Here is a 24,308-nt window from a genome sequence, read left to right as displayed (position 1 = left end):
CAGCCACTCTAGCGTTCGTATCCTTTTTCGTCTTCCCCATTTTGCCAGACCAGCTTCAAGAAAAACCGAGCTACAGAAAAATTATCTCTCCGCCTTGAGCGCATTGCGAAACACAAGGGTTTTTTCGAGATTCACGCGTAAATTTCACCGCGAGTTAATGGTAATAAATTTTCCAAGCGCTGATTGGCTCAGTGATCTGAGAACCCAGTTGAAGGCGTTTGTGGGCGGAGTTTGTTTGCGCTGTTTTCTCGAATAAATTTTTTCGCTTGAAGCAGACACTTTAAAGAGTTACAACTCAAAGGGGATTTGTTTGATTGCCCTCAAATTCGGACAGTAGCTAGATTAACATATAAAAACCAAAAACGTGTCTGCGAATTGTTTCTTTCGAAATATTTTTTCTCCGAGAGTAATTTTTGTACGGTCACTTCACATTTTTCAAATCCTATTTTGAAAATGTTCTGTAACTTTTTACTGCAATTGAATATGGCAAAACGCAGACACGCTTTTTTAGCGCTTTTTGTCCTGAAACCGAGGAAAAAAATAAATTGGCGAAAAACAAAATTCGCTTTGACTTGTAGCTTCCAAAAGGTGATTAGGACACTCGCATTTAGTGGCCGTGAAAAAATCGGCACTTCATTTTATTTCAAAATTTTTGGTATGGTTTGATAGCCAGCACTATAAGCTTTAATTTGATATAGGGGTTTAGGTATCTACAGCTTAAACCGGACGCGCTACATCACTTGGACGTGAGACACCCCTGAAGGTATACGGTAACCTTAAGAACGTATAAAAACGGCTTTTTGGGTAATAACTTCTTTTTTTCCTCCATGGGAATTTATTGGGAATGGTGAAGCACAGAAACGTGCTAAGTCGCTAAAACTTCAGCCTGTTGTTTTAGCGTGGATTAGTTCTTAATCTCTCGTTCTTGTTGTTCTTGTCCTTTTTCTCAGAAATTCTGAATAATAACTAGGAAGCCGGTCACAACTGAGCACTAAATTGAAGGTTCCTTGAGTTTGTTCTCCTCAGAGCAAAACCAGAAAGCTGAACTCTGCAGTTAACACTATTATCCAGGCCAAAAGTCTTGGAACACTTTGCACTTTAGCTAATATATGGTCTTTTTGTCCAACTCTATCAAACCTCTACCTCAAAACCACCAACACAATGTTTATGTTGATTCGTCCAAAGTAGAGCGACTATTATAACATTGCTTTGGCGGAGGGGGGAGGCGGAGGGGATTGAATTATGACTTCCCACTTCAAAATATTGGGGCACCGGTTGGTATTTTGTCACGTGTCCCAAGGACATTTGGCCGGGATTGTAGGTATTACATGTATAACAATTCTTAAATGGGATTGTAGGCATTACATGTATGACAATTCTTTAAATGGCTTGAGAGCACAATGTTTCTCGTAAACGGAAAGTAGTACAATGTTCACTTAAAGGTAAACAGATTACACCTTGGAAAGGAGACCGTTTTGTTACTTGTCCAACGACGTAAGTTGCATTGCATCGCAATGCTCAGCAATGACTCACCGGAGAGCAACAGGTTAGTAGATATCACTGTTCAATGCTTGCTCCCCTCTCTGTCTGACACATCACTCTGAAACTAGCACAGTTCACATCCTTCGGTAAGGTTCAAAGCGTCAACGCTTTCCTTCCATCACATTACTCCTTGCGATGTCCTGAACATGCCCCATCGAAGAAAACATCCCCTTCAGCACGCGACACGACAACAGTGGCTGCGAGTCACTGGGTGGCAGAATAGGCCCCTCCTCTGAAACGTACACGTACGGAAGTCTTAGAACGCAGAAACTTCCCGGAGGGAGACTGACTCCCGCATTAACCCCCGGGTAGAACACGGGACATGGCGGGGCCGACGGTTGAACCCGCGGGTTAAGAGTCACGAGTACGGGGGAATCAGGTGTGACTACAAAGACGCGCATCATCTGTGCCATGAGCGGTTTGGACGACCGACAGGGACATGGGAAGTACAGAGGCATGTCTGACGTCACCAGCTTGTGGGCTGTTTCCTTCACGTGACCGGAACTGGTCGCTTTCACCATCTTATCAGGACCCGAGCAAATGAACCTTGACAAGGTGCGAAACACAAGTTAGGAAGAGGTTATCGATCATCTTTGAGTATTTTTTCCTTTTTAATTATCTTTATCATTGTCTCTGAAAAGCCCCCATGGGGAGTTGACAATAAAATTTGTCTTGTATTGTACTGTAGGTTGAGTGTTTTAATGTAAAGAGGGGAATATTAAATGGGTATCTAAAGGTCCTGTTTTTTTATTCCGTTCCTCGCCGTATGGTACAAAACATGCCAAAAATTTGGTGGAGACCTAAATTTGAGTTCAAAATGTGTTGAAACAAAACTAAAAAACTAATTAAGGTATTACAAAAATTGGATAATAGCATGCGCTTTTTTGAGTCTCAAATTGCCCCAAGCCTCTATTTGGATCGCAAGGTGGTGCATTGCTGTCAATGCTTTTCATTACTTTCTGAAGGCCCTGCGCATTAGAATAACTCATGTCAACTCGCACGAGGTACCTTGCTAGATGCTTTATGTTAGTCCTGTCATTATACTTAACGGTCAGTGGAAGAAAGTAGGGAGGTTCTCATCGGGAGAGTTCTAGCTGTATTTAAGATTAGGAAATTAGGATTACCATTCTTATGGAAACATCCCACACAGCTGACAACTTGCACATTCACTTAAGATTCCGTCAGAGTCCCAGCAATTCTCGTGTACTCACCGATGTCCCCTGGGGCACTCGTATTCCTCTCCTATGTAAGCCCTCACCGTTGGTAACGCCCCTTCACGAGAAGGCCTTCCTCGCTGTCGAGATGGGCCGGAAGTACCTTTTCCTGGTGCCGAATTTGAAACTAAAGGCGGGGTGTTTCCTTTGTAATCTGCACATTGACGACGAGCGTAAGAGAGGGCCTGGTGCAGAGGAAGTGTTGAAATATTACTTCCGGCGGAAGGAAGCTCATTCAACGTAGGCCACGCTTCTTCCGTCATTTGCTTAGAACCAAGGTGTTTTCCCTGTCCATCAAACTGGCTCGTTAAATCCGATTGGCTGTCATTCAGTAGAGGAATGTCCCAAGCCAATAGAAAGTTGCTGTTCGGGAAAAATCCCGGTTGGTCCAGACCCTTTGCGGGACTATACCCGCTCGCACTGCTCAGACGGCAGAGCGACCAGGAAGGAAAGCGAGGTAGTACACCAGCTGGCGAGTCGCTGGTCAACATGGTTTCCAAATAGATCTCTTCTATTTCTTGGCGTTGTGATGAAAACCTCTTTGGAGAATTCACGCGATGGGCTTGCTCACCTCCCGTTGGGAAGTTATCTTGGGAATACCCAACGCTCATTTCACCTGGGATTCCCACGGAGATGACGCTCTTATGTTCCGACAGCATGCTTCTGAATTCAGGCCCTTCATGACTCATCATATCGAGCGTAGACTGGTACCCACTCGTTCCGTATGTGGAGCTCACACTGTGTCCCATGCTCCCAACATTCTCCGCTCCGCCGGGAATTCCTGCGTTAGGAATGGGTATTGTTCCACTCGGGGTATCAACAGATGGAACTAAGTTTTCACCGATAGATGTTTCATTTCCCGCATGTTCTTCATCAATACCTCCCCCGGAACTGACTTCCTCGCCTGAAGGGTTTTCCACCTCTGAAGGCATTTCCAGGATGGGTCCCTCATCAGCTGGTTCTTCCGGGACTTTGTTTAAAGCTTTTGTAGACGAGAAGATAGGATGAAATGGAAAGAAGAGATGAACCAGCAAGGCACAGCATTTTGTTTCCAGCAATTGGAAGAAGTCCAAGTTAGCTGCCTGAAAATAATTAATTAGCTCTAGAATTAATTGAAAACAAGCAAATGAACTAAGGTACAATCAAACGAAGAAACAACGAAACGAACCAACCAACCATCGAAGGAACGAACGAAAGACCGCACGAGCGCAAGACCGACTGACCGACCGAACCAACGAACAAAGCGAACGAACGAACCATCCAGGGCATATTTATGTCCTGACGCATGGGGTTACAAACTTCAGATAGAAAACATGTGAATCTGAAATCATCTTATTTGACACTATTTATTACTGACTGCAAACAACACATCTGTACAGGTTTTAGAACGGTTTTCAATTAAGAGTCGAAAGTAACTAGGCGATTACTGTACTTGGTTGTCGTTTTACTACGATTTGAGATTGGCTGAGTCGTGTAAAGCCCCTACCAAATGATCGCAACATTTCAACGCAGCATATCCCAATACTGTTGGGCGCAACATGTTGCGCGCGTTTGGCCACCCTGTTGCAACATGTTGCGACATGTTGGGTGCTGTTGGCTCCAATTTGAAATTGGTCAAATTTTCCATGCAACATTTGGGGATGTTGCATGATGTTGTACTCGTTTGGCCAGGTTCGTGCAACAATGTTGCGCCAGGGCATGCGCACTAGGTTGATTTTCAACACCCAACATGTCGCAACACAACGTTGCGATATGTTGCGTTCAAATGTTGCCATCGTTTGGCCGGAGCTTGCAAATGCTGGGCCAACAACGTTGGCATATGTTGTGTTGAAATGTTGCGATCCTTTGGCCGGGGCTTAATTGTTAAGTAATTTGTTTGGCTTTGGTTTTATGACACTCAATTGAAAACCACTCTTTGTATCTGTAAAAGCAAAGCAATGATTTCTTACCTTGAGATCAAAAGGGTCTTCTCTATGATCCTGTATTCTTCCACAGTTGCAAGCACAGACACTGGTGATCCGACTTGAGTGAGGCTTACATGGAATGACACCCAACTCCTTAGACTCTTCAGAGACTGGGTCCGAGGGAAGCTCTCCGTCGGCCGGGACCCGGTGGTACTGGGACGTAAAAATATCACAATAAACGGTACAAAGAACCGTACGTCGACTACACTGCGCTGATTTTAATTGATAGCGACCCCTCCTTTCCTTTTGGTCTCAATACTACTGTTAGCAACTTTATTTACTGCAAGCAAACCAAGTTAAGTTTGTGCTGGCTTTTTTTTTTGTTTGAGCTGGAGACACAGTATGCAAGTTTCCACAAATTAAAAGACAGCATTATAGTAAAATGGATCGACACAACATGCAATAGTCTATTGAGGCGGAAGAACGTCCCAATAATGATAACTAATAAACCAAAAAGAATGAAGAATTTAAAAGAAAAGAAAAATGGCTTACCGGATAAACGCAATGGCGTCCTGTTAAGCTGCGCTCCTCGCAAAGTTGTCTTCCATTCATCCATACCTTCAGAATTATTACGAAAAAATACATTGAAATAATTACATTTGTGTGAAATCTAAGTACAGTCAAACCACACCCACTTAATAATTATGAGGAAAAATTCAAGTAGCTGACAAAAGACTAGAAAGGTAACTCCTCGTAAAGATAACTCAGTGAGGTGTTTATCAAATTTCTGGTCACGGCTAGCGTTTCCTTCGCCTTTTTTTATTGTTATCTTTCTTTTTCTAATATTTGACAAAATCGAATTAAAAAACCCTGCAAAAAAGATGTACTCGCCAACAAACCTTGTTGCACTCATCCTGAAATTGGGCGGCGTAGTGTTCAAATGCAGGTCCGCGAGCGTGCAAAGAAAACACGCGGAGAGCTTGAGACAGCTGAAAATACAATAAACCATCACTGCATTAATTCGAATTGTCTCTATGCCAAAGCGAGTGCAAAACCACACAACGTCTTCAAGAAGTCCCGCCAAATTATAACAAAGCTGCCAACCTGGTTCAAGTGTACATTCTGAGTGTAGTGTGACGGTAGATTTTCTAAGTAAGCACTCGTAGCCACAGGTATTGCCTTCCGACAGCGTCTGGGTAAATAGAGGAAATATAGAAATAAAGAATCTTCTACATCTGCGATGAGGTATTTTGCCGAGGTAATTACGCACTACAGACATCGAGCAAGGAATATATGCGGTGGAAAAGAGAGACGATGAAAGTCGTTTCATTCTCCTTTTCCGCGATTACGAGATTAAGGGTAAGTACAGAGTGCTCTATGGATTGAACAGGTCTCCAGATTCCACGGGAGTAACGTAGAGCAGGTACGTATGGGATCAAAGAACGACTGATAATCATGTAGGTGTTGTGACAAAATCAAGTTCAAGTACATACAATAGATGGATAGACGTAACTTAAAATCAAATTAAGGTCGACACGCACTAGTTAGGGCATACATGTATGTTACAGAGAAGTGAAGCAGGGACACGCCCCTTTGTGTGTACGCCGCACGTACACATAGTACGCAAGTTTCTGCACACGGAGCGGATATCGGCTCATTTCTATGTTGTAGCGGGGACAGTTTGCAAGAGAAGTGCATACGATGCGACATTGAAAACAGAGGTCATTTTGTCCCTACTTCATGACGCACAAATTCAAACCAGCTGAATTTCAAGTAACAGATTGCAGGGACAAAATTACAGAACTTTTTGGCAAAACCGGGCATATCGCATGAGGAAACTACCGCCGGCCCCAACATGTTCCCTGGTGTGTACCGAAGGGAAGCATGGAAAGAACAAAATTACCTTGCAAAGTGATTTTCCAGTGACTTGGTTGGACATTTTGACTACGCTTGCTAAACTTTACTGATCGGAAACCAAGATACTTCCTCTGCTTATCTCACGGAAAATCAAGGTCAATAGAAAAGTGTGCGTGCTTTTTTTTTTCTACTTTTGTTCAGTTTTGTTTTTGTTTTTGTGTTTGATTTTGTGTTTTGTTTATATTTTCCGTACGCGACGTTTTTGGGGCGTGTCACAGAATATTCAGCTTCTACAGCTGTACAAGATGCACGCCTCAACAATTCACTTCGTAACCCACCAGTGAACGCGTTAATGGAACACTGAGTAATGGACGTAACACTTACGCCTCAGAGAACTTCATGTCGAGATCCAGATGAGACGCCATTGCCGTAAGAGGAGCAATCAAGTCACTCTTTGGAGTCAAGAAAAACTCGAACAGCGCCAGCGACACACGTGCCCACAGACGACATGAAGGAACCTGAAAGCACCAACGTGCGAGGAAAAAAAAAAAAAAAATTAATAACTTATACATGTGACGAGATAAAGAAATGCTCGTGGAATGGACAAGGTAAATGAAACTTTGCGTGTACATGCAGCTGTGAGGAAGCGCCGGGGTGAGGGGGGGAGGGGGGGGGTTGCTGAGAGAGAAACTTATAAGAAGGGAGAGGGTGTACATGTACGTGACTGAATATTCCTCAGCTTAAGCTGAGGAATAACGGTACCCGAGTGATAATCCTCAATTTTCAAAACTGCGCGTGTTGCGAAAAATATTTGAAGGATTATAAACATAATAGCCTCCATTTGGCGTGAAAATATGGCTGGATAAATTCTTCTCCCATGACGACGTGACGCAAGCAATTTAGAACTCTATTATCTGTTCCTCAAAGTTCACAGTTTTCCTCGAGCTAATGAAGCGCTCGGAAAACTGCTCGCTTCTCGGAACAGATTATGTCCGCGGACATATATCCAATCATACCATGTATTTTCGCTCCAAATGGTAATCTAAGAGCAGGCTAGTTAAATGGAGGCTAATGTTTATATAATGTCCAGTACCTCCACATGTGTTCCCCGGCGTCCCTCAGCCACCCCATCACGACCAGCATCTCCTGTCATCAGATGATCGATCTGTTGCTTGAGGTAATCTCTGAACAACACGTCGTCCGTGGAATTCATCAAGTCACTGTCCCCTCCTGATTCTGGAACCTCTCTTTTCAGGAATTTGCTGTTTCTCAGCAGAGGGCTTGATTCCACTATGGAAATATTTAACAGTGATTAACTCGCTTCTGAACAATAACTGTCAATAAAGAGCAATGACAAATGTAACAACTTACCCCACTGTGTGTTGATGGCAGGTTTTGCGAGAGTGTTCAGAAGAATTGCCACAGGGTCAAAGTCCGTGGAGCACGGTTGCACGTGGACAAAGGCATGGCTTGAGTTCACAGTAAACAACGAGCTGGAACTGTGGATTAAGAACAACAATGTTTAAGTTGTATGAGGTACTGCGAAAGCTCCCGCTGTGGACCTTTTGAGACTGAACACCCAAGAGATACCAATAGATTATTATTATTATTATTATTATTATTATTATTATTATTATTATTATTATTATTATTATTATACCAAAACCTTTTTAAATCCCTAAAAGATATGACAAGCACCCCTGTACTTTTTATATGGGATCTCCAACCCGCCCCGCCCCACCCCCACCCCACCCTTTTAATTAATATCATTTTGTTATTGACTAGTGTTATTTACCGGATGCACAGGGCTCACCTCAGACTGCCTAGCAGTCTTGCCTTCCTCATAATGCTGTAAAGCTGATCCTCAACAGCGTGCTGAAGTTTCTTCTGTGGTGTGGTGGTCTGAGATACAATGAGGAAATTTTATTTGTAATCCAACCAAATTTCCAGTACATTACATGTACGTTTGTCAAGAACCTCTGAACATTGATCACTTCTTATTTAACTTACTTGTTGCTTTCCCTTAGTCTTGCTTGCATAGGTATCCTGGCTCTTACCAGACTGAAATGAACAAAATTAGTCCTAATAAATACAATATCTGACTTGATTGTGATAAACTACTTGTTAACCCAAAGTGAGGTCTTAACAAGAAAATCTCAGACCAAAAGTTTGCCTTATTGACCAAGCGATAGCAAGGTTAATACAGCAAGGCTGAGGTTTGAGATTTTTCCATAAAGACGAAACGGTTGAGGTTAACATTACAGTAATATAATTATGGCTTTTTGCTTTGTTTTTGTTAGCCTGTAATTGGCTGGTGGTCAATATGTGAAAATAATGCCCTTGCATTAGCCAATCGGAATGTGGCTTTTATCGGCTACAAACACAAGCCATATACATGTAATAATGACATATAAAGTTCAAATTTATTGTCTCATAGTAAACAAACTGTCACATATATCGATACCAGCACTAAAACATACCAGGACTATTAATAATAACTAGTAGTAATCAGAGATTATGAGAGTGCGTTCGACACTCTCACTTTAATATATAATTATATATCGTAAATAAATGACTACACTAGCTGACTTTCAACCTTTGCCTACTGCTAAAATCAACATTTTTCAGCAGCAACCGAGGTTTTAGAATCAGATATGCATAGTGTCAAAGTCCATGCTTGTGAAGAGGTCACGATTTGTTGATACGTTGCGTGACGCTGTCAGTTTCTGTAGACTCTCAAGTTTCATAGAATATTTAAATTACGTACATTATTCTAAGCTAGCATTTGCAGTCGCGTGCTCATTTCGCGACTAATTCGAGTATTTCCCGTGATGAATAAAGTAGTCTTATGGATCTTGCCTTCAGAGTACTTTTCCACCGATTCCAAACAATAAAATTTCGACCGGATAAAGACTGAGCTATCTGTCGCGACTGGAACTAATCAACAAATGCAATCAAAATGTAGCCGTTCCCACGGTTATCATCCCAAAGCCAAGCCGTGTAATAAACAAGGACAATTCCCTCAGATTGCGATAAATGTTGCCCTCGAAGCGTTTAAATTTGCCAAAATCTAACGCTGAGGGCACATAATAGCGAGGCGTATGGCGACTGAACAGAAAGAGGACAAAAAAGGATCCATCAGAAAGACGAGCTCACATGGCCTGCTCACATACTCACATGTTCGCCACATGTCTTATCACATGTCTTAGCATTAAACGGTACCAGTTTACTGGCCGTGGCATGCCCCTGCAAAAATCAAGCGGGGTGGCCATTTTGGTGTCGTTACAGGAATGTGGTTTTTTTCAGCCTAGAACCGTGCACAGCGAGACCAACTCTGAAAAGCCACAGGTCAAAATTAGGTTTGCGTTCCACTTCGTCAATGCAATCAAATGTACATGCCGGTGAATGCAAGTAACTGACCTACAGATTAGTGTTTCCAGTAATTTAAGACTTACCACTTGGGATGGGTCCACAAATGCAACACGCTAGAAGAACAGAATGTCATTTGATAATTAAAAGTCATCAAGGGTGTAAACATCTTCTTTTGTTAGTTTTAATGCCCAGTTAAGGACTGGAAATGACAGTCAGTAATTGAACACTAGCTGACCACAATAACTGATTCAAGAATCTATATAACCCATACAAGATCCCAGTTTTTTTTTGGCTAATATTTAATGTTAATTAATCTGTAGGTTTTATACTGAAAAATCATGAACAAGCACTTGCAATTTGCATTACAAAGTTCACACTTGTTGGGAGTAGTACTAAGTTGGGGTGATCTGGGTGAGGATCAGTGATCCAAGATCACCCAGATCATGGTGCATCAAAGGAAATGATGAATCCACTCTGGTCACAGATTCATCAGCTCCTTTGTTGCACCATGATTCAGATCACCTCCAAGGAATGCACCCATTGTTGACGTGTGCAAGTGAGAAAAACGTAAAACAGTTTTGACCAACCTGCTTTAAAGAACAAACCAGTCTGGGGATACATGGTCTGCCTGTTTGCCTCCAAATGTCTGGGATACCTTCTACACCAGACAACAACTGGGAAATCTGAGGCAGTAACTGGTGTCTATCATGAAGATTAAAAAAAGCAATACATAAATGACTATATGTACTACCATACCCCTAATACTTTATGACTGGCAGGTGTGTATAAGCCCAGGGCTTAGGAACTGGTCAAAAAGTATAGACGACGCAGAGTATTTGGAAATGTGGTGCATAAAAAACACATGACCCACCACTTCCTTTTCCTTTCTAACTGACCCACCCCTAAATGAAGGTTGAAAATTACATGACCCACCCCCCTTATAAAACATAAAAATTTGGTTTGCATACATGTGAGCATGTGACATAATCACATTCAGTGGTCTACAAGACTACATGTACATGTACATATGGATTTGTACATAATTACATACCTTGTTGAAGCCAGTGTGCGAAACAGTCTGATGTAACTAAGATCAAATGTCTGTGAAGGTTGCAAAAGCTGAAAAAGAAAATACATGTAAGTTTTATTGATATTTTTAAATAAAATTTATATTCTATTTGATACATGAATGTGTACCACCACAGCAGAGAGAGGAAAACAAAAGTAACATTTTCAAACATATATGTACATTTATTATGAAAAACAAGTGATAGTTCTCAAAATGTGTACTCTTGATTCTACCTCACAGTAACTTAATGCAAAGACTGTATACTCCTCTCCACCTGTGGATATCAATTCCGTCCCCATATAAACAAAATAGTAAGTAAACCAGGGAAAAGGTTCTACATGTGTAAATAGTTCAGTCTTGACTGGCCAGTAGACAAGTTCAAAGAATTCAGCAGAAAAACTCTTAGCAAGTACATGTACTTCAAAACTAACAAATAGAAATAATAACTACACTTGTTATGTAGACATGGATGTTTTACTGGAAAATACATCACTCATAACAGTCATGAATACGATTAACAAAACTACATCTGGGACCTGAGTGGTGTATTTTCCACATCCACACTGGTAACAATATTGATGACATCATTTCCCGCTTTTTCAGAGTTGTTTGTGCAAAGAGTCAGTTTGTCTTAGAATACATTGTATATAATAAAAAGTAAATTACACAGCATTGGCTAAAGATACATGTGTATGAATTTTGTTATAAACAATATTTTACTCCCACGCTGTACTTGTTCATAAAATATTGTTTTTATCACTCAAAAATAACATTCATATCTTTCTGCTGCCATGTAATATCTTCTGTGTACTTACAACAACAATATGAGAGACAGAGAACAGGAACATAAGGGCACAGGCATAATAGTATTCATGCGACATCCAGTACTGGTGAGACTCCTGATAAATTAGATGTACATTCAATATTAAATTTAATAAAATATAAAAATACCCTCTAAGTAACACTAATTATTGCTTCTACATACATGTATTATAACTTTTATTTATTTGTTATGAAGAATCACAAACACATTCTCTTGATCAAGATTCAATCAAAAATTCATAACCTCTGAATGAAAATACTGTTGTATAATCATCAACCATGAAGTTACCTCATATTTGTGAAAGCTGATAATTTTCTTGAATACAACTTACAGCATTTTGCGCCTCTTGTGGGGCTTGTTTACAAAGCTGTAACAGTCTTGACACATCATAAACAGAGACAAGGTGTAGATAAATTATCCTTTGCTCAACGTCATGATAGACATCGATATCACACTAAAAATATATAAAATGAAGAAATTATTTTCATTGATAATGTCCAATAACCTCCAATTCTATGGACATTAAGAATTTTTTTAAAAAAAATTCGAATGTAGAAAAGCATTATTAAAAAAACACCATTTCAGGGAGCACATGCTAAAAGCTGTAATGTTAAAACTCAAGAGAAACACAGAACAAGACTGAGCTATTGACATAATGATGACATGAGCAAAAAGAATTTTCATTTTGATGATCAACGTAAACAAATTGTTTTCAGAAAACATGTTCTGTGTTTCTTTTGAGTTGTAGAAACAGTTGTGAGAATTTGGGAGAACTCAAAAAGCTGTGGAAACACTGGCCTGTGAGCTCATGTTGGAACACAGCATTTCTCATTCTCCCAAACTCCCACTTGTGCACTCATGTCCAATACTGTCGAGTAGATTCCATCGGAAAAGAGAACTTTCTATTCGTTGTTGATCGGAAAAATACACCTCATTAGCTATTAGCTGGATATAAAGCCTGTTGGATCGATTGATTCGATCGATTCATCGAATGAACACGACCCGAAACCTGGGTGTTGTCCATTGGAAAATCGCATCTCATTAGTGACAACAGACCTCGCAGTCCAACATTGTCGATTCGACCGATTCGTTCGATTCATCGAATGGACACGACCGCGAAATGTGGATGTTGTCGATTGGAAAATCGCATCTCATTAGCAACAACAGACCCAGCGGTCCAACGTTGTCGATTCGTTCACAGGCTATTATAACGAAAGCACTGTGAAAGAGGACATAAACACATGAATATTCCTCGTTCTAAAAACACCAAAGGTAGTATAAACAAAACATTGCATAGTCATTTACGCTGCTATAAGAAAAGCACGGTGAAAGAGTACATAAACACATGGATATTCCTCGTTCTAAAAACACTGCTGAAAGAGGACATAAACACATGAATATTCCTCGTTCTAAAAACACCAAAGGTAGTATAAACAAAACATTGCATAGTCATTTACGTCTCTATTAGAAAAGCCCGGTGAAAGAGTACATAAACACACGAATATTCCTCGTTCTAAAAACACCGGTGAAAGAGGACAAATACATGAATATTCTTTGTTCTAAAAACACCAAAGGTTGTATAAATGAGATGCAATTTTCCGATCGACAACTCCACTTGTCGGATCATCAATGAAATTCTCCATTTGACGAATCGAGCAAATCCATCAAATCGACAAAGTTTCACTGGGGCCCTGCCACAAGAATATCATGAAATATTTTTTCAGTCCCACTAATGAGATGCAATTTTCCGATCGACAACTCCACTTGTCAAATCATCAATAAAATTCTCCATTCGACGAATCAAACGAATCGATCGAATCGACAAAGTTACACTGGGGCCCTGCCAAAAGAATATCGTGAAATGTTTTTCAAGTCCTGCTAATGAGATGCAATTTTCCAATCAACAACTCAACCTGTCGGATCGTCAATAACATTCTCCATTTGTCGAGTTGAATGATTCGTAAGATCCCTTTTCCGATGGAATCTACTTGACAGTATTGGACAACCCTCAGGTTATAGTTCACCAATAAATTTTTTCTGATTTTTATTGGTTTAAATTGATCACATGTTGCAATAGTGTTCGTCCACGGAGAGAAACTATCAGCCCATAGTGCCCATCCGCGGAAAATACCTGGACGGATAGTACTCATCCATGAAAAATTTTCTTTGAACAAGCAGGTTTCTAAGAAATAAAGACTTGAAATTGTATTAAGCGGGTTTTTGTTGGTTTTCATTTTCGAATTTTACATATGGCTGTCGCGGCTTTCATCTACTGTAAAAGTGTTGAAAATAATTCAATATGATTTTTGAACTGGCGCACAGAAGAAACTTTAGTGGTGAATAATAAAGACAATAGAGTGTTTATGTCTTGGAACTATCGGTCTGATAGTTGCCCCTTGGAAATTTGATGTTCTTGAAACTAGCATGTTTGTTTTAAGAACATCAAATTTCCATGGGGTAGCTATCAACCAATAGTTCCTCAACAGAAACACTCTATTGTTTAAATAGAAACACGGAACATGTTTTCTATTTCTTAACAGTAAATAACATCCTACTTGTTACTCACCGAAAAATCATTTGTGTCCTTCTTTTTGAATGCACTATCCAGAAAGTCAATCTATGAAATGCAAAAAAGATGCTCTTTGTCCACTGTTTCCAAATCAAATCGGAATTCCCACTAAGAAGTGTTGGTTTTTGTGGAGGGAGGGAAACCGGAGAACCCAGAGAAACACCCTTTGAGCAAGTTGCTTAGTTCCTTGCCCCCGAGTGGGGGATAGGGCTGGAGCAAGTTGAGAACCCAGAAAAATCTTAACCCACTTATGGCTCGAGCATTCGAACCTGAGCCACATTGGTGGGAGGCGAGTGCTCCTACCACTGTGCTATGCCTGCTCCCCAAACCTGTGCTGGCACAGCTGGAATAGGTGGCCACACTCTCAGAGTTAAGTTTTTAGCCATCCCTACCCAATTGCTCACACAGATATAGAGGCCAATTTTGATGACTTTTTTTTTTTCTTTAATAGAATCAGAGTAGTAAATTGGGATCTCTTAAGCCCTGCCAACTACCAACAGGAGTGTAACTGCTAGAGTTAAGGCAGGGGAGAAAGGGGGTGGGGGGGGGGGGGGTAACTAAGGGATAGGTACTGGTAAGATAGTGAATTTGTCATGTACAGGAAGATTAATACAGTAGCAAATTAATTAAGTAATTTGTATGTACCGTTTTTTCAAAATCCAAATTACACTGGGACAATTTACAATGTTATTGACTTGAAACAATTAAGCTTTTATCATGGCGTGCAAAGACCAGGTATTTCACGACTCGGGGGGATCTAGAGTGCGTCTTCGTTTTCTAACGGACGGATACAACAAACCTTGAAGACTTCTTTTCCAATGGTTCCATTCAAATGTACAGCCTTGGATTTGTAGCCGAGATTGTCTTTGCCGAAAATCCCCACAACACACACCTTGTCGTCCACACAGCTAAGAAAAACAAGAAAATTGAACTTTATAAAGCAACGTAGATTTTTTCAATCCTTTCTTTACAACGTGTCAATATGCCAAACCTTTCGGAAGAATTGATTAAATATTGAAAAAACTCCACACTCGCTCTTTTCGCCCCGTTGTCCGCCATGTTGTCTTTTCGGATAGCTCGGTAACCTCTCCCTCAGCTTGGTAGCCTTTCCTTTTCTTACGTCATTTCTGCAAGCTCTTGCAAGACACGTGAGGAAGGCAAGATGGCTGACAAGTTCACAGAGTTTGCTGGTCGAATGGGAAAGGCTCCGAAAGGAGTCGGAACTGGATTAAAACTTCTAGTAGCAGCTGCTGCAGCTGCCTATGGAATCAAGGAGTCTATTTATACAGGTATCATTCCATCGTCTGCATTTTTTGCTACGTTAAAAAATTAGGAAATCGAAAATCGATATGGTGTTCCACGTTATTCTCACGAATTGAAAATCATTCGATCAAGGCTTTTAAGAGTCTAATCTTGATATAGCTAACCTATATTTTTGATGTTATTGTATAGAAGAAGTGATGTATACCCATGTCCTGTGTGCATGGCTCTTTTGACAGGCTACATTACATACAAAATGCGATTATATGAAAAAAGTTATTCACATGTGCACTGCAAGTAAACTTAAGCTTATGTCACACGACAGTCATATTGCATCGAGCACAAAGTTATTCCATGAATACTTTTCTTTTTCCAGATTTTATAAAGCTCTGGGTAATTCGGCCGAAATAACCATCATTTCTTCAACTTTTTTAAATATATGTCATTCGTTTTTTTTAACCCACATTTCCATTTATATCCGCCCCCTCCCCTTGCCTAATGTTTGTAACTCTCAGATTGCCTTTCAAACTGTTGACTTGTTCACAAATACCCAATCCATACTTTTGCTTGGATATGTTGAAAAGAAAATGTAGGTTTAAGTATATTATGATAGAGAAAAATGTTGTTGATTTGGAGTGTGGGTGTGGTGTGATGTGTGGATCAAAATTGCCATGCGGCCAAACTGTAATAGGCTCCCTGCTCAAAATAAAGAATTAAGAATATTTGAGCCTTTTTTTTTCAGGGCAAAGAAGGTAGCTGTAATTATTTAATTAAGTTCAAGTAGCTATGCTGCCTACAAGTAGCTAGCTCTGTAATGGTCGTAAAGCAAGTTTCACTGGGCCGTACTGCTAAGTTGCACTGCACATTGTGATACCCTACCCTTTAAAGTGCAATGCACCATCCTACCCTGTCTTAAGTTTTACTGTGCTATACCTTAACATACAGTATTTACTTTTATTTGCATACCACATCATACAGTCCTGTACTGCTAGATGGTGTGTGCTGCACCATTGCGTTCTTCTTCAAAAAAATCATTTTCTTTTCACAGTTGATGGTGGTCATAGGGCGATTATATTTAGCAGAATTGGAGGCATCCAAAATAATATTTACACTGAAGGCCTTCATTTCAGGTATGCTGTATAGTACATAGTGTTTAGTGTTACATGTTCACCATCCTTAGTTTTTCCAAAGTGTTTGTTACGTACATGTAATACGAAAAAAAAAAAAATGGATCCACGAGTGTGGTGTGAGGTGTGAAGTGCAGATTGGGGGAATAAGAGGGGGTTCGTCATAGGTAAACAAAACATATGTGAATCATTTTTCACCTTTTTTTGTCTTGTTGTATTGCAGAATACCATGGTTTCATTATCCTATAGTTTATGACATCAGGTCTAAGCCGAGAAAGATTATTTCTCCAACTGGAAGTAAAGGTACATGTACATGTATGGTATGATGCAGTCTTAACAAGTTCATGTCTTAATTATGAACACAGTACACAATCAGCATGTATTGCTGATTGCTTGGAAACAGTGAAAATGATCACAAAGAAATACACTGTCAGTGATTTCATCTTTATACGCAATTCCATGTGAATGGTACATGTAAATTACATGTATTAACAGTAATTATTGTTATTATTTGTGGTACTTGTACAGTTTAGAGTGGAGAATGAATGGTATATACAGTGGAACCTTACCTTACGGCCACCCCACTTTTATGGCCACCTTGTTATCACGTCCACTTCACTCTGGCCTGAACAAAGCTTGGTCAATCATTCTTTTATGTAGAGAACCCCTTCAATATGGCCACCCTGTTAATAATATGGCAAGATTTTTGTGGCCCACTGGTGACTGGATTAACCGGGTTCTTCAAGAATATATAGAAGAAAGTAGCCATGAATATCCTAAAGTTCTGTACATTGTACATCTTCACTGTGTTTATTTATTATTTTAACAGATCTACAGATGGTAAACATCGGCCTTCGAGTGCTTGCTCGTCCACAGGCAACCATGCTTCCTGATATGTACAGAAAGTTGGGATTGGACTTTGATGAAAGAGTTCTACCCTCCATTATGAATGAGGTACGTGTACAAATACATGTACGTGTATGAATAGAAACTTTTTTCAAGACCAAAGGACATGTTGCTTTTAAATTACCATTTTACCTTTTACACATGTGTTGTTCTGGTAAGCGTGCTCAACCACAAATCAAGCGATCTGCTTTCAGTCCCTGGCTGGGGTCACTGTGTCATGTTCTTTTCACTCACACTGCTTCTCTCTACCCAGGTGTACAGTACCGGTAAAAGGGATTGCAGCACCTACACACATGTAAAATGGGTGTAGTCTGCGTGTAGTATTCGTGGACAGTGCGTGGACAGTGTGTGTAATTACACGCGTGTAAAATTTACTGATCTGTTAGTTACACGTATTTGCATGTAATTTTACGTAAATGCGTGTACAGTCTAACCTCAATTATCTGGACTTGTCGGGGCCTCGGTAAATAGTCCGGATAATCGAGAGTCCGGATAATCGAAAACATGTTTATTAATGAGATAGAAATGTAAACAAAAGGTATACAGCAAAGAAAACATCATTTTAATTGTGAAATCTACACAGTCTGTATGTATTTACAAATAAAAACCTTCCGTTCAGGTATTTACAAAGATCTAAAATGTTCAAGCATGTTTGTTTGCTTCAAAGACTTGTACATGTAGCTTGATCAGGGACTTTCATTTTAATCCTTCGCTTGTCTCGATGCTGTCAGTAAATTTTAGGATCTTGTCTTTGTTCTTCCGTATGTCAGAGATCTGCTGCTTGCTGATGCCAAATTCTTGAGCTAAATTTGTTCCTTTCTCTCCTTTATCCAAACGTGAAATAATTATCTGCTTATCTTTAATTGATAGAACGGCTCGCTTTCGCATCATAGACATGTTTTTGATTTGAGTTTATGATTGATTGCTTGTGTGTTTACATAACCCACGCGGAAGGAACTAATCAAGCATGAAATTCCCTTGGTAACAAAACAATTGAGCCAATCAGATATCAGCTGAACGCATCCGAATATTTCTTTGTCTCGTCGCACTTGCAAATTTTGAAAAGCGCACAGGATAATACGCTGTTTCAACAGTCCTCTGAAAGGATTGATGGGCTTTTTGCAACTTTGAGTTTTCAAGATCACAACTAATTAATATTCATGAAAACATTGGGACCAGAGAAAAAAGTCCGGATAATCGAATAGTCCGGATAATCGAGGTCCGGATAATCGAGGTTCGACTGTATTTTAATCGGAAGAAGAAACCTTTGTTATTCATACACGCAGTTGCGTGTATTTTGCATAACAAAAAGCCACTACTAACTTGTATTCGAAACCCACAACTCTCAATGTTCACAACAAAAAGTAACAGTGCTAAATTAGTGGACTAGCTTGAGCATCTATCAAACAAATACTATTTTTTAGCCTGTAGCAGTCCGCACTTCTGCTTAACATCTAAACTTAATTCTTAAAGATCTATGAGTTTTCGTTTACGACATGCGTCGCAACATAATGTTTACCCACGCACAAAATGTCATTTCAACCCCTGTTCCCGATAACAATGAAATAGGGATTCAAACAGAAACTCGCAGAATCTCTCTTAATCTGCTTATTGGCCACACACCACAGCAAAGAATCAAAACTTTTTAAACAAAATCTAAGCGTTTGTTAATTTTTGATTCATCAGATTTTCATCCCTGGGTTGTGTTGCGTTGACAGATCGTAGATTTGGGAAGATTTTGGTCACATGCTAGGCAACAATGTTCAAGAAACAGATCAAATTTCATTTCAATCAGATCAAAACAATATGCTTTCACATAGACAACATTCGCTTCTGAGTACATAATATTAATGACGAATCTTCGAAGGCTTTTTTAACTTAAAGAAGATAACTGATGTTAAAAAATTAATTGAAAATCTCAAGCGAAATAAAGTGTTTTGCTGTTATTTTGTGCCTGTCAAGCCTCAGTTCGTCAGTCGCTGGCGCCCTTGTTGTTTCTCATGACCAGAAAAAACACGACAGGAAAAGCTTTTGAACACCGGTTAACTCCGAACGCTTCGGAGTACAAAATATTTTAATGAATCTTCGAATTGTTTTAAAGGACACTGATTGCCGTAATTTAAAATTGAAAGCGAAATTATGTGTTTATGTTCTGTTATCTCAGTGAATCCTAGCACCCCTGTCAGTCGCCTGTCAGTCACCGGTTTAAGGAAACTGGTCTATTCTATCGCAAAGGTTTGATGACCAGAAGTAAGAAGGCAAAAGACTTAACTGTATCGCAGTGCAGTCGAATACGGTAAATGTTACACGGTAAATGTTTCGTTTTCATTATTTTGTGTCCGTCAAGCCTCAGTTCGTTGTTACACGGTAAATGTTTTGTTTTCATTACATGCACTTTTAATATTTTGTTCTCATTACATGCACTTAATGAGTTCCAGTTGAACAACTGCGTGTAATTTTACATGCAATATCACGTCTACTGCATGAAATTACATGCTTGCAATTACACGCATTTTCGTGCATTTGTGTGTAAGGTGCGTGAACACTGCGTGTAATGTGTGTGTAATGCTGCAGTCCCTTTGGCTGGTACTGTACATGTATAAATCATTGGGTACCTGTCAATTAACTGCTGGCAGGTCTACCACCCTGCAATATACTGGCATCCCATCTGGGGGCGCAGTGGAGGGGGATTAGAAATACAGTGGAACCTTGAACCTCTATAAAACGAAGACCTTGATATAACAAATGATATTCCTGGCCACAGTAATAGTAAAATATATGGAAAAGAACCTCGATATAGTGACACCTTGTTATAGCGAACGTGTTTTTCCAGTCCCTTGGCCCTTCTTTATATCAAGGTTCCACTGTACCCGTAGTTGCTTCAATAATTGCTACAGAAAGCTCTGACAGCATGGACCACTGACCACACACACACGCGTCTGTTTGTTTTTTTATCTGTTGACTGCAGGTTTTGAAGAGTGTTGTTGCCCAATTCAATGCCTCCCAACTTATCACGATGCGTCAAGAGGTAAGGGCATTTTATGTCTCTATTATAGTTAGGTGGTGCAAACATATGAGCTTTGTCTTGAAAAAGAAATGAAACTAAGTGTGCACATTTTAATGGCACTTTTTTTTTTTTTTTTTTTTCTTGCTTATACTCTGTATTATGACTATCAAATGTTAAATAATAATAATCAAATGCTACATGTTATCCTATGTTTTAGGTCAGTCTGCTGATCAGAAGACAATTGACAGATCGTGCCAAGGACTTCTACATTATTTTGGATGATGTGTCTATTGTAAGTTTTGCACCTTTACTATTATAATTATCCAGTGACACACATTACTGCAGGCTATGTCTGAATACATGAACATGTACACATATGTCTCACTCTATGAGTTATCCTTTAGCCAGCAAATGGCCAGATCTTTGTGCATGATAACAGAGTAAACTGCTTTGAATTCATAAGTTGTCAATGATTGAGTCCTGTGATTTTTTTAGACTGACTTAAGTTTTGGACGAGAGTACACAGCAGCCATTGAGGCTAAGCAAGTTGGTAAGAGTGGATTTTTGAAGTTACTTTTTTTCACACCAAGTCTAAAGCCTAATCAAGCAGTACCATTCTTTCTGATGGTACTACAGTGTATTTTGTTATGCTGTATGAATTTGTTGTAACTCTTATCTGCAGGTGAACTCCTGGTGTGTGATCATGACCACTTTGAATTGTTTTCATGTGGTTTGATGAGCACAGAGTGTTATGAAGTAATGCTAACTTTTGGATAAAACTTAGCATGAGGCCATTCAATGAATTCAAAGTTTTATTTGTGTCCAGAGAAAAACCGTGCAACACTTTATCTTCTTCCTAATACATTAGGGGTAAGCATTATTTTTTGGTTTGAACATGTAGGTTTTGGAAAAGATGTTGTTAGGTTGCATTATAGGCAGTGTGTGGCCATTCATAGACCAAGCCATGGACATTAAATGAGTTAATTTCTTTTTTAATCGCAGCTCAGCAAGAAGCACAGCGAGCTCAGTTTGTGGTAGAAAAGGCAATACAGGAACGCCAGCAGAAAATTGTACAAGCTGAAGGAGAGGCTAAAGCAGCAACTCTGATATCCTTAAATTTCAAATGATGCTGTTCATATTAACAGTGATCAAATGGAATTTATTTTTCACAGAATTTTTTCTTCATTTTCTTTTTATATATCAAGCCCAGAATTTTTTGTAAGTCCTCTGCATCACCCCGCCCTGGCCCAGCCTACAGCTTAAACACAGACATTCTCTTTGACACATTCCACGTTCCTTGGAGATTCTTGATCTGTTTCATACATTAAATTTGCACTGCTGCGCTGCAATGATAAACAGCACTGGTACAATTTGTCGTACAAGCTAACTAATATAGTACTAAAAATTGCTGCCTCTGTTGTTTCCCTTGACTGTGGTCACCTTGGTAATGCGTTGAAGAGTAATCCAGGTTATCTGAAACTGAGAAGGATACGGGCAGCACAATCTGTTTCCAATACGGTTAGATTAATAATAAAAATAATGATAATGATAATGATGATGATGATGATGATAATGATAATGATACTGATCACGATGACAATGATGATAATGATAATAGATCTTTCTGTAGCGCTTATCCAGGTCTGTTGGATTACTTTTACAGTGTGTTTACAGTTACTGTTAGACAGGTTATCATGCCTCACGCAGTAATTGTAAACCCATTGTTTCATGTAAATGTACACAACATGGATTTAATTTATTTACAACTTGCATGTTCATATACACATGTAAGGTATATTTAATTGTCACTTCTTACTGTAGCCTAAACTTTGCAATTGTAATTATTATTTTACATTCAATTTGCAGTAATATTAGTTTTGTTGCAAACAGTAAGTTGGTAATTTCACCAGATATTGATTTCAAACTGTCAATTGGCAAGTGCATTTTTTTGTCACAAGTCAAATGTTACAGCCAGTAGAAAACTTAGTTTAATTATTTGTTGATAGAAATTTACAGTTTTTACTATTCCTTTTCATTATGAGAGTCCATAATTTCTTGAAAGTAATAGGTTAGCTATTATTTTACCTTCACGTCAATTCAAAACACATGGCTCCACAGGGCCGTGGCTACATCATTATAGTAACAGGCAAACTGAGTCAAATGCCTTGAACAGTCTTTTCTCCCCCGTTTTTTTTTTTTCTTTTTTTTTCTTTTTTTTTACAATCATCATAGACACCCTACATGTAAATTCCCAGGAAGAGAATTTAACTATAAGTCAGTAAATAAGTGCACATTGCCTTAGTCATAATCTTTTCATGTACATTGCCTTAGTCATAATGTTTTTTTCTGGCTATGGCCCTGCTCCATGTGACAGGCTTGCGAGAAATCAGTGGTCAAATTTAGTCACTAAGCCATATTTACTTTAGTGTGTCTAATTCTGTCCTCCTTCCAGTTCCATTTGTCTGTTGACTTTCCTGCTATTTCTAATTAGAACTACATTTACATGTGAACAGTATTTTTGTCAAAAGATGCTATTAGCATACATGTAGTAGTGCAAAAGGTTTGGATGCTGCCCAATGTTAATGTATTTGTTTGCCTGTTTGTTTCAATTGATGTTGGTGGGCCAAAAATGTTTCTCTTAGATGTCCAACTCCCAAAATATGGTTTTCTTGGATGGAGGAGCACTGATGCTGAATGTCAGAGACACAGATGACATAGAAGAGTAAGTTATGATTATGGTGACTGTCATGGAGTCATTAGGGAACTTAAGATTTGGCAGATTTGAGTACAAGTTGTAACTCTCAAATTTCAGGCCGATTATATTATGAACATGTTGTTAATTTTCTCATTTTTTTGGTTTGCTTTTTTTTTTTTAAGAAAAAGTCAATTGGAGATAAAAGGCTGTTTTGTTCTTGTTTTGTTATTTAATATTTTTTTATTACTTCATTTTCATTTTGTACTTGTAACCCTGTTAAGTCAGTAGTGTTAAATCATTTAAAGGCTGATAGGTGTAACATTTATTGGTAACTAATTTTCTTCAAATTCAGCAAGCTACACACTTTTCTTGACTCATATTTACATTGTACCTACCTCCTGTTTAATTTAATCATTTATTTTTTTATTATTATTTCAGGGATTTAGGATTGCCATCAAAAAAGAAATAATAATTAATTAACAGGGACTTGCACTCAAACATGTTGACTCTGTCTGGTGAAGTAACAACCTTGTCTTCATGGGAAAATGTTTAGCAACCCCTGATGAGAAACGACATGTTCTTGGAGTGCTGCTTTAGACTCTGTCCACATTTTCAATGTATGCCGTGCACTTTTCCCTTCATACAAAATGAGGATTCCCTCTGTGTCAATCACAAGTGAAGCCCTGACTGGTTTTTGTTTACTTGTACACGTACTGAAACAACTTGATACTGAGATACTGAGTTCTTTGTTTTGGTATAATGAACATTGTATGAAAAAAAATCATGCCTTTGCTTGGAAGTGTGGACAGGGCGTGAGAGAAACAACTGATCATACTCTAACTTGGAGAAAAGCTTTTTGTTATTCAGTTGTATCTTTTCCTCGTGTGCATAACTTCATACATTGTTGGTGGAATGCACATGAAAATAAAGACTAGAGTTTTGAACTATATGTATCTAGATTTA

At 39.2% G+C, this 24,308-nt stretch overlaps 2 protein-coding genes across 2 annotated transcripts; one reads left to right on the top strand and one right to left on the bottom strand.

Moving 5' to 3' along the window:
• Positions 1–1,314: 1,314 nt before the first annotated feature.
• On the bottom strand, positions 1,315–15,439 carry LOC145482777 (nonsense-mediated mRNA decay factor SMG8-like). The gene is made up of 19 exons (XM_081461405.1): positions 15,342–15,439; positions 15,150–15,258; positions 14,348–14,398; positions 12,113–12,235; positions 11,774–11,857; positions 10,941–11,008; positions 10,477–10,591; positions 9,973–10,002; positions 8,528–8,578; positions 8,331–8,419; positions 7,889–8,016; positions 7,611–7,807; positions 6,902–7,035; positions 5,765–5,852; positions 5,560–5,649; positions 5,213–5,278; positions 4,706–4,873; positions 2,754–3,838; positions 1,315–2,088 (listed from the first exon to the last, which is right to left on the bottom strand). The coding sequence occupies exons 1-19, from the start codon at positions 15,407–15,409 to the stop codon at positions 1,644–1,646; spliced, it is 3,189 nt and encodes a 1,062-aa protein (XP_081317531.1). The 5' UTR covers positions 15,410–15,439; the 3' UTR covers positions 1,315–1,643.
• Positions 15,440–15,475: 36 nt separating this feature from the next.
• On the top strand, positions 15,476–24,292 carry LOC145482858 (prohibitin-2-like). Its single transcript, XM_081461498.1, has 11 exons — positions 15,476–15,639; positions 16,659–16,740; positions 16,961–17,040; positions 17,567–17,691; positions 20,612–20,671; positions 20,868–20,942; positions 21,146–21,200; positions 21,653–21,756; positions 22,091–22,168; positions 23,293–23,372; positions 23,784–24,292. The coding sequence occupies exons 1-11, from the start codon at positions 15,513–15,515 to the stop codon at positions 23,812–23,814; spliced, it is 897 nt and encodes a 298-aa protein (XP_081317624.1). The 5' UTR covers positions 15,476–15,512; the 3' UTR covers positions 23,815–24,292.
• The last annotated feature ends 16 nt before the right edge of the window (positions 24,293–24,308 follow it).

The sequence above is a fragment of the Orbicella franksi genome, chromosome 3 (assembly GCF_964199315.1).
Source record: "Orbicella franksi chromosome 3, jaOrbFran1.1, whole genome shotgun sequence".
Lineage (NCBI taxonomy): Eukaryota > Metazoa > Cnidaria > Anthozoa > Scleractinia > Merulinidae > Orbicella > Orbicella franksi.
The sequence above is the reverse complement of the archived record's forward strand: the minus strand, read 5'-3'. Positions and strand labels throughout refer to the sequence as shown.